The sequence below is a fragment of the Heptranchias perlo genome, chromosome 8 (assembly GCF_035084215.1).
Source record: "Heptranchias perlo isolate sHepPer1 chromosome 8, sHepPer1.hap1, whole genome shotgun sequence".
Taxonomy (NCBI): Eukaryota; Metazoa; Chordata; class Chondrichthyes; order Hexanchiformes; family Hexanchidae; genus Heptranchias; species Heptranchias perlo.
The window spans coordinates 46,627,435-46,645,420 of record NC_090332.1 but is presented as its reverse complement, the minus strand read 5'-3'; the positions used below and the strand labels follow the sequence as shown (position 1 = coordinate 46,645,420).

The 17,986-nt window shown below is 41.3% G+C and overlaps 2 protein-coding genes across 5 annotated transcripts in view; both read left to right on the top strand.

Moving 5' to 3' along the window:
- Positions 1-5,141, top strand: part of LOC137324599 (glycine N-acyltransferase-like protein 3) — a 31,779-nt gene extending 26,638 nt beyond the window's left edge. For all 4 annotated transcript variants that reach the window (XM_067989079.1, XM_067989080.1, XM_067989078.1 and 1 more), the window contains one exon: positions 4,545-5,141. In XM_067989079.1, coding sequence (XP_067845180.1) covers positions 4,545-4,956 — 412 coding nt within the window. In that variant the 3' untranslated portion in view covers positions 4,957-5,141. The remainder of the gene's footprint in view (positions 1-4,544) is intronic.
- Positions 5,142-9,659: 4,518 nt separating this feature from the next.
- The window catches only part of fam161a (FAM161 centrosomal protein A), a 32,573-nt gene continuing 24,246 nt past the window's right edge, over positions 9,660-17,986 (top strand). The window contains exon 1 of the mRNA XM_067989083.1: positions 9,660-10,961. Within this exon, the coding sequence (XP_067845184.1) occupies positions 10,809-10,961 (153 nt within the window). The 5' untranslated portion in view covers positions 9,660-10,808. The remainder of the gene's footprint in view (positions 10,962-17,986) is intronic.

The following is a 17,986-nucleotide window of genomic DNA, read 5'->3' as shown; positions in this document are numbered from 1 at the left end:
CACTGTTTGATCCCAACCATGACAAGCGCTTCCATATGGAGGAGGGGAGAGGAAGTGAGTCAAAACGGCTGAACACCCCACAACATTCATGTGCTCCTGCTATCAGCTGGGTAAAGAATGCCTCTGGGGAACAACTGAAAGCAGATCTTCAGTCCATTATTTTGCATGAAAAGGGTGTGTGGTGTGGAAGAGGAAAAAGGAGGAAAATTAATTATTGGGGAGGGAATGTTCCCTAATGGTTTGTTTTTTGGCATCTCTTACTAAGTATTTCTTACTGAGTATTATTTGTGTTATGCTTCAGGGGGCTTTTACTCTGGTGCAGGGATTCACTACTGTTCCCTCAGCCTACTAAACAAAAGCAATGGAATCTTATTAGGATGCAGTGATATCCTAGTAACTATATCACAAGTGAATGGGCACTATTAAAACAATACCAGCTCTAGTTTTAATAGACCTCCTGTGCTGGCACTAATATATTTGGGATGACCCTGCTTTCTACCAACGTTTCTTTTGCGTTTCTTCAATGGGGAGAAGGTACAGTACTGAATCCTTTCACCCAGTGCAGCCAGGTGGGCAGGGACACAGAGAGCATCAGATCTGCCCTCCTTTTCTGTACTCCCCCTCTCCCTAGTGAGCTGTCAACACCGGATCTAATATGGATTGGAAACTCATCCATATTATGTAAATAAAGCTGATCCCTCAAAATTAGATGGAGTCAGCGTGCTATTGGGCAAATGGGTACGGAATAACACGTTGTCAACTAGTAATACCTGATCGGAAAATCTATGCCAATGTGTAACATTAAAACAATAAAACTGATGCCAAAGGAATCTTGCCATTGGGACCCTTTCTAGCAATCAAACCATTGCTAAGGATTATAAGTAATTTTATGTAAGTCATACCAAAATGGTTGTGGTAATTAGAGTTTTATTTAGTACAAGACAAAGCACAGTTAACAAGTCAGATTGTTAACAGTCTTACCATCTAAGGTAATAGATACAATAAAAATGATATTACCCACTCCTCTGGGTAGAGACATAACCCCTGCCTCTTCCTGGTTTTTTTTCCCATTTAAGCCCCTTAAAGTGGGGGGGGGGGGTGGGGGTGGGTGATAGGTATAAACAAGTCCCTTTATTGATGACACTGGGCCAACCCATGTCATCTTGACAGATCAATTAGAAAACCAATAATAATTTTATTGTCCGAGTCTGTTTTGCACTCCAGTCCCTGCGGTGCTCACTGGTCATGGAAAGCCCCAAGTGTACCGGCAGACATTGCATGCTTCTTCTCCAGGGCCACCCGGGCACGGAGAATGCCATGGAAGAGAGGCAGACAGTCGAAGAGATAGCCCCCAAGGGCTGCGTCCAACCTGGACCTGTAGATGGTCACCTTGGCCAGGCCCACAAACAGACTCACAAGGAGATCCTCCGATTTGCCTGCGCCCCCTCCTCACCGAGTGGCCAAAGGTCAGGAGCATGGGACTGAAGTGCAACCAAAACTTGAGGAGCAGCCCCTTCAAATATTGAAGTAGGGGCTGCAAACTCTCACACTCGATATAAATATGAAAAATGGACTCACCCAGGCCGCAGAAATTACAGGCAGCCTGGGAGTCTATAAAATGGCATCACAGCCTGTTTGTGGGTACTGCTCCTTGCAACATTCTCCACCCCATATCCCCAGTGGGAAGGACTCCTGTGTTATTTGGGGACCTCCGCCGGATGGCAAAATAGTATGCCAAGTTGTGCCTGGACGGAAGATGAGGGCCCTTCGATTCTCTGCCATGAGTTCTACCTTTCACCCAGTTTATATCCTGTTTCACTTCCTCCCATGTCGTTTGATCTTCCAGTGATCCAGGTTCTGTGGCTCCACTATCACATCTTGCTTGTATTGTTCACTTTACTTCGCGTGCAAACCCAATTAGTATGCAAACTCGCCTTTTGATTGTGTAAAGATTGTAATCTCACCCATCTGCCCTTCCCTTGATCAGTAGCCCTCATGCTGTGATCAAATGGTCAGTAGCCCATACAATGTGATCAAATGGTCCTCTTATCAGTACCTCACACAATATGATCAAACAGGTTTCAATTTACGGTTGTATCACCTGAAATTTATTCTAGCTTAATGTTGTATCACCCAAAACTTATTAACCCCATTTTTGAATTCTACCATTTGCTTTAAACTAATACTTTAAAAATATAATTCTACCACTACCCTGCTTCCTTACAGTTACCCTCCTTTTTTACTTATATTGTGAGGTATTATGACATGATTGCGGGAGGAGTTACTGAAGCTGGTGGTGTGGTGGAACTGAATAAGTAGTGTAGAGGATGGGATTCTGGTGTCTGTGGATAAAATGGGCTTACTATTGTCAAAATTAAGTAGCATTCATTATCTTGATATCTGTTTTCTATTGCCAAAGGTATCTGGGTGTGTTATTGCCTGAATTGTAGAATACAACTGGCCTAAAGGGATGAAAGGACATTCAACCCAACATTAGAAAACAAAACCCTTCCACAGTTGCCATGAAATCTTACAGGTGGAGCCCTGGCCCGGTGAATATGGCAATAGTGTGTCCACACCAAATAAATTTTATCTATAATATGCTAAAAATTTTGTATCTGCATACTCTTCCTGTTGTCGTACCTGCTTCCTATTGTCACACGTTAGCCCTCTCACATTGTTGATTGGCTTAAAGTAAAACATCAGCATATCAGAACTGGTAGTGAACATACAAATAAAAAGCAAAGTAAGCAGCAAATAAAATGCCAACGATAAACTACTAAGGACTTGCAAAAACCATTAATCATGAATGACCAGTCAGAAGAATCCGCCAATATCTTTTTTTTTAAAAAGAGCAAGGAAATAATTGAAACACTTTTTAAAAAAAAAACTCATCTGCTATTTTTTTCTCAGTAATTGAAATTTCTAATGTCCAAAATAAGATTTTGAATAAAATAAAAAATATATTTCACAATAACATGATCAAATTTATTCAGTGAATTGACTTCTATGTCCTGAGATCAAATCTGGAATTCCCTGATTTGTATTGCTTAATTACATATGGGGCGGACAAAAAGAACAACTTGCATTTATATAGAGCTATTAGAAAACATCTTGAGGTGCTTCACAAATGGGAAATGAACACTGAGTCACAGTGTGAGAGATGAGGGGGGGGACCCAAAAGCTAGGTTAAATAGGGTCTTGAAAAAGTTTTGACAAGAATAATGAAAAGTGGAGTAGGAATTTCAGAAAGTAAATCTGAGGCAGCAGAAAGCTCTACCACCAACACTTGCTGATAATGGCGTAGGCTAGAGGGTGTTCAAAATGTATGTGTTTTTAAATCAGACCACTCCTTCTTTCAAAAGAACATGCCTTAGATCACTTGATAGAACAAGTGTTTTCAGAGCTAGTCAGTTCCACAACAGTTCCAGTGAAAACCAATTAGTTGGGCTTATGCTTGTAAATGTTCACTGGGATATTAGAGTGAATAGTAGCAAAATTATTCATAGACTAGCGACACATAACCGGTGCTTGGACTTTGTGGGCCGACAAGTCTGTTTTTACTTTCCATTTGCTTTATCTGAATTGTTAGATTAATGGAAGTAATAATGTTTCTATTTGAACTTCATGAAATTGGACAGGTGGAGAAGGGAGGCACAACCCCATCTTGACTAGTCACGCTATTTCCCAGTATTTTGCTTTTCCCCTCCAAATCCATAATTTTTGGTAAAGACACCATTGAAAACAAATGAGTTTGCATTAGAAATGAAACCTAAGAAGATTCCATCAGTAGCAATCAGGTAAACAGAATATATTACAGTGTTCAGACCTGCGATGCGTAAATTCTTGAGTCAGATTCCTGCTGGAGAGGGAAAGCAATGCTACTTTGGAGTGGGTATGTGTCAGCTTGCTATCCTCCCACATTGAGAGCCAGCAGTGCTGTCTATTTTAGGTATATCTGCTGTTATTCACACGGGCCGGGTGGGTTACCCTAAGATAGATAATCGGGAAGGGCTAGTTTGATACCCAAATTCATTAAAGGAGCATATCAGGTAAAAATAACAAGATTAATATACTAAATGCAATGTCAGGTGCACAAAAATCTGGTTTAGATGCATATCTTGACCTCTCAAAGTTGCAGTTTTGTTAGAACCTTAGTTCAAAGCCTGTGCAGATTGAAGGTCTCCTCTTTCTGCTGACTAAAGATCCTAGTACTGGTTCCATGACTCCCGAGCAGAAAATCACCCAAGATTTACCATAAATTAGTTTCAAATTAACAATCTTACTTAGAAAAACCACTAAGATGGCTGATGCAAAAATGTACATGTCACGCGTGGATAGTCTTGAGTGTCCTTGGCTTGCATTTTTGGGCCTTTACGTTGGATCTATCCTGTGCCACATCCGACCTGAAAGTACTTGCTGCTAACATTGGTTGCTAAAATTTGAACTCGTTCATTTCTGCAGTACTGACATCAGTTAATCCTGATGAACACAAATTTCTTCCGTCTCCAAGTAAAAACTTTATCAATGTTTTTTTTTAAAAGGGCTGATCTCGCCTCTAGAATAAGTCATCTAGACTTGTCACATGCGGAGATAGTAAACAGAAACTGGAAGTTTGGAGGTGATGATAATAGTCTCGGAATTGTGAAAAGCCTCATAGCGAATTTCCCGAACTGTTGTATTCTGGATGAGACTGGTAATCCTATCTCCTGGCTACTGAGCTACAAATACAGTGCGATGGGATTACTTTACACTCTACCAGAGCATCGCAGGAAGGGCTATGCCAAATTACTGGTGACTACAATGGTGAAAACCCTGCAGAAGCTTGGATATCCTATTTATTGTTTCATTGAAGTGGAAAATGACACGTCGTACCAATTATTTGAGAAGCTTGGTTTTAAGGAAGCCTGTGGCATCCGATATGCATGGGTATCGTGCAGACCTTTTGAAAGTTAACCTTTGGAACAGCATACCTGCCAGATTTCCTGTGCTTTATCTTTGTATGAAAAATATTGTATGAATTGTGCCACTTAACCAAATTTACTTTCCAATTACTGCAGCAGAACTGTTAAGGTTTTCTAGTTGTGCAATGTACATGTCACACGTTTTGTAAGCAAAATGTAATGAGCAGGATGTAATCATCTGCCGCTTGATGGTAATTTTGTGCTATTAACAAAAAATACATTGTTACCGTATTAAACAGTTCCCAGGGACTACACACTGCTAGTAAGCTTTCTGACGTGGAAGGAACCCAGTTTTTCTGTATCTTTGGGTAATCCTTTATTTTTGCAGGGTAAAAAAATAAGCGGAGATGTCAACTTAGAGACTCGGACATGTATTTTTGGGTCAGTTAAATGGATGTAATTGGGGTGTAACCATGTGGGCAGAGATCAGTTGTGCTCAGGCTCTACCCACGATGCAGTTCTGGTGGGGTGAAGCCTGCCACAGGAGGCTCCCAACAGAAATAGCAAGACTTTTACTTATATTAGGGACTCCTCTTCGGTGCCCATTCCAAACAGGTGCTGTGAGACTGAGCACCTTAAGGGAATGTTAACTAATTTAAATATTTTGTAAGGCCTTAATAAGCCTTGCGCACAGTTTGCGGCATGGTTTTGGGCCAACCATTCTTGCTACAAATTGGGACTTTGGGCTTTTCATTTTATTTGTACAATTTGGAGGAAGAAGAGGAATGGAGGGATGACATCCATGCCAAGTTACACCAGAGGAGGAGTGCAGCAACTTACCATTACCCTCCCAATCACAGGTACTAGCAAAGACGGCCTTATCTTGTCAGAGGAACAGTGCATGCACTGACAAAGATTCATCAGGGAAGAGTTTTGCCATGTGCTGAAAGATGACTTGCAACTAAGTTCCAGCACAGGCACGGTATCTACCAAGATCACTTCAGCCTGAATTTTTTATGTCTCTGGCTCAATCCAGGCTGCCACAGGGAACATCAGTTTATCTGTAATGTACCGATACATCAAACAGTTCATTGATGTATTGTTCATCATTTCCCCACGACAACCAGGTTTTCTAAATGACAGGATTCCTGCAAGTCCACGGTGTCATTGATTACACCCAGGTAGCCCTGAGTGCTCTTGCACACAATCACTGTGCATCATAAGACACAAAGGTCATTGCTCCCCAGTGTACAGCTCACCCATAACCATTTGTACAGGCAGTCATGATTCGTTCATTTTGCGGCAATCGGCCAATGCCCCGTTATTTGACCCAGAAAGAAAAGTGCAAGGTTGGTTCCTCAAAGACCAAAGCCACTTTCTGCAACCTTGACGGGGGGTGGGGGATAATTTTAACCCCCAAGAACGGGGGGTAGGGCGTGGGTGGGCAGTAAAAATGGTTTGTTTTTGAAGCGGGATCACATCCTGGCTCCAACGCGCCCACTTCCAGGTTTAACCCAGGTGCCTTTGGATGCACGCGCAACAGAAACTCAGAAGTACCGTCCCCACTTAAAGCCGATGGGACGATATTTAAAGGGGTAATGTACCTCATTGCGATAGTTGAGGCATTTAATTTTTTGTGTATTAGAAATGTCAAACATATTTATCCTTACCTGATTGGGTTTCCCATCGCTTCTGATTCACATCAGGAGGCCAAGAAGGGCCGGATCCATGAGGTGAGTGCCTTTATTGCACTGCTTGTGGGCCAGGAGGAACAGGAGTGCTTCATCCAGACCCAACAAGCTCACCTGGATCCCCGCAATCGGCCAACAACTTTTCTCTACAAGTATAATAAGGTGCATTTATTATTGAACACAACATTAGCATGTTGAAGCGGAGATTCAGATACCTAGACAGATTTGAGGTGTACTACAAAGTATCCCACATCATAATGGTCCACTGTATGCTGCACAACCTTATAGTGCAATGGGACATCATGGAATACAAAGTAAATGGCACATTTGAAATCATCCAAAAATGTTAAAATTAATTTCTGATACAAATTTTTTCCACGGTTTACAAACCGAGTTCTTGCCTGAAAAGGTGACAATTCCAGTATGCAAAATTCAGTGGCACTGCTGACAAAGGAGCTAGAACAGTAGTATTAAAATGTCAAGCCTGCCATTATTATTATATTCATCAGTTAGGACTATATTTTTCATGTTGCACTGTCAAGTGCCATGGACGCAGGTATCCTTCAGCACCTGGCACATCAAGTTATCAGCCAAGGTCTCCACAAAGTTGAGCCATTTTTCTGAGTGTATGTTCTTATAGTTAGCTTCTGTGTAATGCTGTCCACCAGCTGTCATTCCAACAGGTATACAACAGACATTTGCCTTTTAATATAGCAGAGGAACTTCCACAGAGCAATTTGTGGCATGCCAGCTATTTTAATGTTCTAGATGTCCAAGTCCAGTGCTGGGTACTAGGCTTACTTATAACTAACTGCTTAATCCAGACCCTCATGGAGGGCTTTGCCAAAGAGATGTGTCTACTGTGAAGTTTCCTAACCATGGTATCATTAGGTGGAGAGCCCCTTTGCGGAAGGACAGTAGAGACCAAGAGATCAAATATCCTGAGTACTTTCACAAAGATACTAATGTATCATAACTTAATAGATTTTAAAATGGTATGCACTGTACAAAGGCCATCACATTGAGTCATTTGAAAATGCATTGAATTACATGTAGTTCCAAAATGGAAGGGTAACAATAGGATGAGAGTAGGAGAATCCAGCAGGAAAATGGACAGACAGCTATGGGCTGAAGAATTAAACAAACTAAATGCTGGAAAAACAGCGGGTCAGTCAGCATTTGCAAAGAAAAAATAGGTTACTGATACATTTCCAGGTTACTGATGTGAAGCACTTCATCAAAATGATTCTTTTAGTCTTTAGTTTTAATGATGTGTTACACCCAAGATATCAATAACCTGTATTTTCTCTTTACTGACCAGTAAAATCATGGAAAACCCAAAGATGTTTTATAAATACATAAAGAGCAAGAGGATAACTAAGGAAAGAGTAGGGCATATTAAAGACCAAACGGGTAACCTGTGTGTGGAGGCGGAAAATATGGGTATGGTTCTAAATGAATACTTCATTCTGTCTTCACACGAGGGGGATGATGCAGATATTGTAGTTAAGGAGGAGGAGTGTGAAATATTGGATGGGATAAACATAGTGAAGGAGGAAATATTAAGGGGTTTAGCATCTTTGAAAGTAGATAAATCGCCAGGCCCGGATGAAATGTATCCCAGGCTGTTGAGAAACAAGGGAGGAAATAGCGGAGGCTCTGACCATTTTCCAATCTTCTCTGGCTACAGGCGTGGTGCCGGAGGATTGGAGGACTGTTAATGTTGTACCGTTGTTTAAAAAGGGAGAAAAGGATAGACCAAGTAATTATAGGCCAGTCACCCTTACCTCGGTGGTGGGCAAATTATTGGAAACAATTCTGAGGGATGGTATAAATCGTCATTTAGAAAGGCACGGATTAATCAAGGACAGGCAGCATGGATTTGTTACGGGAAAGTTGTGTCTGACTAACTTGATTGAATTTTTTGAGGAGGTAACAAGGAGGGTCGATGAGGGTAGCACGTTTGATGTAGTCGACATGGATTTTAGCAAGGCTATTGACCAGGTCCCACACGGCAGACTGGTTAGAAAAGTAAAAACTCATGGGATCCAAGGGAAAGTGGCAAGTTGAATCCAAAATTGGCTAAGTGGCAGGAAGGAAAGGGTAATGGTCGATGGGTGTTTTTGTGACTGGAAGGCTGTTTCCAGTGGGGTTCCATAAGGCTCAGTACTAGGTCCCTTGCTTTTTGTGGTATATATTAATGATTTAGACCTAAATGTAAGGAGCATGATTAAGAAGTTTGCAGGTGATACAAAAATTGGCCGTGTGGATGATAGTGAGGAGGAAAGCTATAAACTGCAGGAAGATATCAATGGACTGGTCAGGTGGGCAGAAAAGTAGCAAATGGAATTCAATCTGGAGAAGTGAGGTTAATGCATTTGGGGAGGGCAAACAAGGCAATGGAATACACAATAATTGGGAGGATACTGTGAGGTGTAGCGGAACAGAAGGACCTTGGAGTGCATGTCCACAGATCCCTGAAGGTAGCAAGATAGGTAGATAAGGTGGTTAAATAAGCAAACGGGATACTTTCCTTTATTAGCCGAGGCAGGGAGGTAATGCTAGAACTGTATAAAACACTAGTTAGGCCACAGCTTGAGTATGTACAGTTCTGGTCACCATATTACAGGAAAGATGTGATTCCACTAGAGAGGGTACAGAGGAGATTTACGAGGATGTTGCCATGACTGGAGAATTTTAGCTATGAGGAAAGATTGGATCAGCTGGGGTTGTTTTCATTGGAACAAAGGAGGCTGAGGGGAAATTTAATTAGGTGTATAAAATTATGAGGGGCCTAGATAGAATGGATAGGAAGGACCTATTTCCCTTAGCAGAGGGATCAGTGACCAGGGGGCATAGATTTAAAGTAATTGGTGGAAGGATTGGAGGGGAGCTGAAGAGAATTTTTCTTACCCAGAGGGTTGTAGGGGTCTGGGGCTCACTGCCTGAAAGGGTGGTAGAGGCAGAAATCCTCAACTCATTTTAAAAGTACATGGATGTGCACTTGAAGTGCCGTAACCTACAGGGCTACAGACCAAGTGCTGGCAAATGGGATTAAACTGGATAGCTATTTTTCGGCTGGCATGGATACGATGGGTCGAATGGCCTCCTTCTGTGCCTTAATTTTCTATGATTCTATGAGATGCTGACTGAGCTGTGCTTTTGCAGTTAAGACCTGAAGTTACTCATGGATGTTGTGAAGTTTGTAGTACAGTATCTAGTTGTGATGGTTTGGGGAAAAGTGTGATTTTTAGAGGACCATTGGCTTTTCAGACATTTTTTTCTGATTATCAAATACAGTGTGTCAAAAGTGGAAATGTATCAGACATATCCATATCATCTGGAACATAGATGCATACAGAAAAGTGAAACTCCTTTGACTTCCCCAACAATATGTCTTAACCCCTATTATACCAAAGTTGTGTAGCCATATTGGTATAACTTTTTGTATCCATTGTCAAGTACAGGAAGTTTCCTGACCTTAGTGACCTACATGTGATTGTATGATTGAGAACTGGATGTGATCAGTTAAAATGGTGGGCAATATAGAGCATGTTTTTAAATTCTGAAGTCTGTTTTTGTTTGTTACCGACTGAACTTTAAAGTTGAGGTAGAAGATCAGCCATGATCTTGAATGGTGGAGCGGGCTCGAGAGGCCGTATGGCTTATTTCTGCTCCTGTTTCTTACGTTCTTAGTAAAATGACGCACGCCAGACTTGCAGTACGATTGCCCATTTAAATTTAGATTCCAGATCTGTAAGGGCAAATGAAAAATTCCTAGTTATGTTAATTTCGCTCCACTTTCTTTAGAGGGATTATTCGTCTGCAATGAACGCCCGATATCTGTGCATTAAATTTCTGATTTTGAATCTTTATTCATATTGTAGATAAACCAGCAAATGATCAGTCTAAAAGTTGGTCATTACAGCGGGAATGTTATAAGCAAAGTTCTGCTGGGTTAGTTATCTATGAATTTGAAATGCCTTAAAGTCACTGTAGAAGTAAACAATTACAGCTTGTTAAAGATGATTAAGAATACATTATATAACATATTTCTGCCCTGTTCTGTGGAAGAATACAAAACCCAGGGTTAGAACAGTCGCGCTTTAAGGACGATCGTTTTGACCCTGAGGGCTGTCCGTAGTATTTATTCCTGCCCCGTGCTGCAACCGTTGCCAGGAGCTCGCGGTGGCGGTTGAACCGCGGAGTAGGGATGCAGAGTTCCTGTCCTCATAGAGATTCAGTTCTCATCACCTCCTGCATCAAAACCCCTATTAACCCACAAACCAGAATCCCCACCACGCTGTACGAGAGAGAGGAGGCCGAGGCTCTCAGACGGACCCTGTGCCAGAAGCCGCCTGATCCAGCCGGTGATGAGGAGGAGGTAAAGGGGGAGGGAGGCGCTGGGTACTCGGGGCGATGTTAGGAATGAGGGATCGCCGTGTGACTGTGACGTAATCGATGATGCAGGTCGGCCGCGTTGTCATTGACAACGGATAGATGACAGCAGCATTACCAGGTGTTAGTATTTGGGGCAGTGTTCGAAGTGTCATTTTTATAAATATTTACTTTTAAAAATGAAAATCGTTCAAATAGGGTGGGAATTTTAAAACCAAAATAAGCGAACGATAGAGTTGGACTGGAGAAACCTTATCTAAACGTCTGGGTTGGCCGTGCCCCGTCATCAAAAATATTTGTTTTAATCCACCTTCCTTCAAAGGAAGAGTTAGTACCCCTCTTTGTATAAATGTTTTTAAAATCTTGGTTGTTAAGTCTTTTAGAATTTCAATCCTTGTTCTGACTTTAGTTGGCAGTAATTCAATGTAAGTTGTATCCGCAATGGTGAAGTTTTGATCAAGAATGTAGCTAGAAATTTTCACTACGATAATAGTGTGTTTATTGTATATGACATTTCTTGATAATAAACTGCAGATTATATTTTATGTAATTCTGCTCACACGTCAAGGATGTTGAGTACTCTGTCAGCACAAACTTTTTAAATTTCAAAATATGCTTTATTTCATAGAAATTAAAGATACACACAGTTCAATGTAAAAATCACAACTCCAAAGCAATACAGTTCAAAACGATATAATACAGATTGTACACAATATGATCCCAGTATTACAGTTCAAAACACAGTACCTATCTTTTATAATACATGGTGTACAATACAAAGGTGGAATGGCCTTATAAACATTAACCCAAAAAAGGTGTACATACTTTATAAACAGATACCAGGAAGAGTTCAGGGCTTTTCCAGGATCACTGCTTGGTTCTAAGTTGATGATGTCATCTAAGCCCTTGATTAGATTACTGTCAGGTGGACATTAGCTCAGTTAGTAGCACTCGCCTCTTAGAAGGTTGCAGTTGGCTTCAGTTACTCCGGGCTAAGGAGGGGGTAAAGTCATCCACAGTTGCCAATCATGTAAATGGACTTTAGTAACATTTAACATTTTTTGTTTAAGCATTGATGGTAATGATTAGAGTTACTGAGGTTGATAATGATGTGGAGATGCCGGTGATGGACAAATGTAAGGAGTCTTACAACACCAAGTTATAGTCCAACAGCTTTATTTGAAATTACAAGCTTTCGGAGGCTTCCTCCTTCGTCAGGTGAGTGTAGGATTCCATAATGCCTGGTGATTACAGATAATCTTTCCAACTGCCCGTTATCAAAGCAATCAAATGAGTTGAATGGTGTTCAGACAGAGAAACATTACATACAAGACTAACGAATACACAAACGGTCACAACACAAGGACAGAGAGAGAGAGAGAGAGGTAGAATGACCAGTTGTATTAAAAAGATAACTTTTTTTTGCTGGTGGGGTTACATGTAGCATGACGTGAACCCAAGAACCCGGTTGAGGCCGTCCTCATGGGTGCGGAACTTGGCTATCAATTTCTGCTTGACGATTTTGCATTGTCGTGTGTCTCGAAGGCCACCTTGGAGAACGCTTACCCGAAGATCGGAGGCTGAATATCCTTGACTGCTGAAATGTTCCCCGACTGGGAGGGAACCCTCCTGTCTGGCGATTGTTGCACGGTGTCCGTTCATCCGTTGTCGCAGTGTCTGCATGGTCTCGCCAATGTACCATGCTCCGGGGCATGAGGGGTTTTGATTGAGTAGTTAGGGAGAAACTGTTTCCTCCGGCAGGAGGGACGGTAATCAGAGGACACAGATTTAAGATAATTGGGGGAGAAAAGCCAGGGGGTGATTAGAAGAATTTTTTTAATCAGCAAGTTGTTATGATCTGGAATGCACGACCTGAAAGGGTGGTGGAAGCAGATTCGATTGTAACTTTCAAAAAGGAATTGGATATATACTTGAAAAGGAAAAATTTGGAGGGATATGGGGAAAAAGCAGGGGAGTAGCTCTTTCAAGAGAGCCAGCACAGGCACGCTGGGCTGAATGGCCTCCTTCTCTGCTGTATTATTCTATGATTCTATGAACTTGCATTTATATAGCGCCTTTAACGTAATAAAACGCCTCAAGGTGTTTCACAGGAGCGTAATCAGACAAAAATTGGCAGTGAGCCAAAGGAGAGATTCGAACAGGTGACCAAAAGCTTGGTCACAGAGGTAGGTCTTAAGGAGCATCTTAATGGAGGAGAGAGAAGTGGAGAGGATAATGGAAGGAATTCCAGAGCTTATGGCCTAGACAGCTGAAGGCACGGCCGCCAATGGTGGGGTGAAAGAAGTGGGCGATGCACAAGAGGCCAAAGTTGAAGGAATGTAGAATGCTCTGAGGGTTGTAGGGCTGGAAGAGGTTACAGAGATAATGGGGGGTGAGGCCATGGAGGGATTTTAACATGAGGATGAGAATTTTAAAATCGAGATGTTGGTGTACCATGAGCCAGTGTAGGTCAGTGAGCACAAGGGTGATGGGTGAACAGGACTCGGTGCGAGTTAGGTTATGGGCAGCAGAATTTTACAAGGGAGAAACTCCGCCTACAGCTGCTACAGATTGTTACTGTTCAGGCAGTATTTATTAATCTTAGTGTGGCTTTAAGTAATAGAAGGAGATAATGAAAAATGGTTTGCAGTTTTGCTTAGTGAGTTACTCCAATTCATTTCACAACATATAAGCATGTGGTCTAATGACCTAAACTTAATTTTGATTATAAATACTGTACTTTTACTCTTGTACCATATGGTTGTTTCTTACCATTGCATAATCCAATTCTCAGACAAGATTTCCTGCCATTTTAACAGACCCTGTTAACTAGGAGAGATGGTTATGTGAATGAAAGACAAAACAATGGAAATATGCAAGTTATTTCACTAGCTTGTCTCTAGAAATAAAGACTTCATTTTTTCATACTTTGGAATATTGCTACTTTCAATTCAAGCATTTCAGTAGGTGCAGTTAAGAAATTAATTCCAGGGTAAATTCCCCAAAGCATAATCTAATTGATTCCACTGCTATGTCTTTATCTAGTGCAATGTGTTCTTAACAAAAACATCAATAACACTGTGTCTGTCTGCTGGAAGAGATCAACTATTCCACTCATTGTCCTTAATAAATTGACTGCTCTCAAATCACAGGCTAGGTCATGAAGTTGGTTATAGACTTTCCAAGCCCTATTGAATAACAAATCTTGTTCCTGCTCACATTTTGAGAATGCCTGGCTCTTGATGGAGTGGGTCTAGGGGACTTAATTTCAAAGTTTGCAGATGACACAAATCTTGGAAATGTAGTAAACAGTGAGGAGGATAGTAGCAGACTTCAGGAAGACATAGATAGACTGGTGAAATGGGCAGACTCATGACAGATACAATTTAATGCAGAGAAGTATGAAGTGATGCATTTTGGAAGGAAGAATGAGGAGAAGTGATATAAACTAAATGGTGCAATTTTAAAAGGGGTGCAAGAATGGAGAGACCTGGGGATGGACATAAACCCTTTGAAGGACAAGTTGATAAGGCTATTAAAAAACCATACAGAATCCTTGGCTTTATAAATGGAGGGATAAGAATACAAAAGCAAGAAAGTTATGCTAAATGTTTATAAATCACTGGTTAGGGCTTAGCTGGAATATTGTGTCCAATTCTGGGCACCACACGTTAGGAAGGATGTGAAGACCTTGGAGAGGGTGCAAAGCAGATTTTATTAGAATGGTACCAGGAATGAGGGACTTCAGTTATGTGGAGAGATAGAGAAGCTGGGATTGCTCTCCTTTTAGAGCAAAGAAAGTTAAGGGGAGATTTAATTGAGATATTTAAAATTATGAAGGGTTTTGATAGAGTAAATAAAGAGAAACTATTTCCACTGACAGGAGGGTAACAAGAGGACACAGATTTAAGATAATTGGCAAAAGAACCAGACGGGAGATTAGGAAAACATTTTTTGCACACTAGTTGTTATGATCTGGGATGCACTGCCTGAAACGGTGGTGGAAGTAGATTCAATAGTAACTTTCAAAAGGGAATTGGATATATAGTTGAAAAGGGAAAAAATTGTAGGGCTGTGGGGAAAGAGCAGGGGAGTGAGAGAAATTGGCTTGCTCTTTCAAAGATTCTATTCCCGGATTCATAGTCAATGAATGTAGAATGTTATGCCCTTCAATGAGTTTTATATTCAACAAGAGTTATTTTACAGAACTTGAGTAGTTCATGTATCATGTGCTGGTTTTAAATTCATCAACAGAGTACAAAGCAATTTGGGTCCACATCATTCATGATTTTCTGCTGCTCTGTTAACACAGACATAAAGAGCTACTTCTGTTCACCAATGTTATCTGTAGAAGAAAAGGCAACTACAATAGAGTATTTTAATATTGCAATAAATGGCATGATCAGTTGACCTTAGGTACAATACAATAATGGTATACTGTTGTGGGTTAATTATGTAATACATTGGTGGGTTTCTGTTTCAACCTATTTTTATTTAGCTGGATAAGGTGAGAGAGTCTGTACCATGAACAACTTCAAAGTTACTGTAATAAAAACAGAAAATGCTGGAGAAGCTCAGCAAGTCAGGCAGCATCTGTGGAGAAAGAAACAGAGTTAACATTTCAGGTTGAAGATCTTTTGTCAGAACTGGAAGATGTTAAGAGTTAAAATGTTTAAGCAAGTACAGAGCCAGGGAAAATGGGGGAGGGGAGGAAATAACAAAAGGGAAGGTCTGAGATAGGGTAGAGGGCACGAGTGATTAAACGACAAAAGGGATGATGGTGCAAGGCAAGGAAGGTGGTAATGGGCAATGACAATCTTTTGTTTCTTAGCCTGATCAGGAGTAGCTGTAAATGGCAGCAGCAGAACCATTACCAGCACTAGCTGACTGAAAAAATGGGAGCAGTGGTTATGATCTGAAGTTATTGAAATCAATGTTAAGTCCGGAAGGTTGTAAAGTTCCTAAATGAAAGATACGGTGCTGTTCCTCGAGCTTACGTTGAGCTTCATTGGAACAGTGTAAGAGGCCGAGGACAGAGAGGTCAGAGAAGGAGTGGGAAGGGGAATTAAAATGACAAGCGACCCACAGGTCAGTGTCACCCTTGCGGACAGAGTGGAGGTTTCAGCAAAGTGATCACCCAGTCTGCATTTGGTCTCCCCAATGTAGAGGAAACTAAATTGAAAGAAGTACAAGTAAACCGCTGTTTCACCTTGGGGCGAAAGGTCTTTGACCTGAAACTCTTTCTTTCTCCACAGATGCTGCCTGACTTGATGAGCTTCTCCAGCATTTTCTGTTTTTATTTCCAGCATCCACAGTATTTTGCTTTTGATTCAAAGTTACTGTCATTATTGCTCTAAATTGGCATGGGAGAGTGTATGGCAAGACCATAAGAGATAGGAGCAGGAGTAGGCCATTTGACCCTTCGAGCCTGCTCCGCCATTTAATGAGATCATGGCTGATCTGATTTTTACCTCAACTCCACTTTCCCACCTTTTCCCCATATCCTTTGGCTCCCTTGCTGATCAAAAATTTGTCTAACTCAGCCTTGAATGTATTCAATGACTCAGCCTCCACAGCTTTTTGGGGTAAAGAATTCCAAAGATTCACGACACTCTGGGAGAAATAATTCCTCCTCATTTCCATCTGAAATGGGCGACCCCTTATTCTGAGACTATGCCCCCTAGTTTTAGATTCCCCCTTGAGGGGTAACATCCTCTCAGCATCTACCCTGTTGAGTCAAACATAAGAACATAAGAAATAGGAGCAGGAGTAGGCCAATCGGCCCCTCGAGCCTGCTCCGCCATTCAATAAGATCATAGCTGATCTGATCCTAACCTCAAATCTAAATTCATGTCCAATTTCCTGCCCGCTCCCCGTAACCCCTAATTCCCTTTACTTCTAGGAAACTGTCTATTTCTGTTTTAAATTTATTTAATGATGTAGCTTCCACAGCTTCCTGGGACAGCAAATTCCACAGACCCACCACCCTCTGAGTGAAGAAGTTTCTCCTCATCTCAGTTTTGAAAGAGCATCCCCTTATTCTAAGATTATGCCCCCTAGTTCTAGTTTCACCCATCCTTGGGAACATCCTTACCGCATCCACCCGATCAAGCCCCTTCACAATCTTATATGTTTCAATAAGATCGCCTCTCATTCTTCTGAACTCCAATGAGTAGAGTCCCAATCTACACAACCTCTCCTCATATGTCCACCCCCTCATCCCCGGGATTAACCAAGTGAACCTTCTTTGTACTGCCTCGAGAGCAAGTATGTCTTTTCTTAAGTATTGCTATGATGGTATGAGAGCGGAATTGATTAAAGTGGACTGGGAAAATAGATTAAAGAGTAAGACGGTACATGAGCAGTGGTGTTCATTTAGGGAGTTATTTTACAACTTTCAAAATAAATATATTCCACTGAGGGAAAAAGGGTGTAAAAGAAATGACAGCCATCCGTGGCTAAGTAAAGAAATCAAGGATAGTATCCGACTAAAAACAAGGACATATAAGGTAGCCAAACTTAGTGGGAGGATAGAAGATTGGGAATTCTTCAAAAGACAGCAAAAAGTAACTAAAGGATTGATTAAGAAAGGGAAGTTAGATTATGAAAAGAAATTAGCAAAAAATATAAAAACAGATAGCAAGAGTTTCGATAGTTATATAAAAAGAAAAAGGGTGGCTAAGGCAAACATAGGTCCCTTAGAGGATGAGACCGGGAAATTAATGGTGGGAAACATGGAGATGGCAAAAATGCTGAACAAATATTTTGTTTCAGTCTTTACAGTAGAGGACACTAAGAATATCCCAACACTGGACAAACAGGGGACTCTCGGGGGGGAGGAGCTAAATACGATTAAAATCACTCAGGAGATGGTACTCAGTAAAATAATGGGACTCAAGGCGGATAAATCCCCTGGACCTGATGGCTTCCATCCTAGGGTCTTGAGGGAAGTGGCAGTAGGGATTGTGGATGCTTTGGTGATAGTTTTCCAAA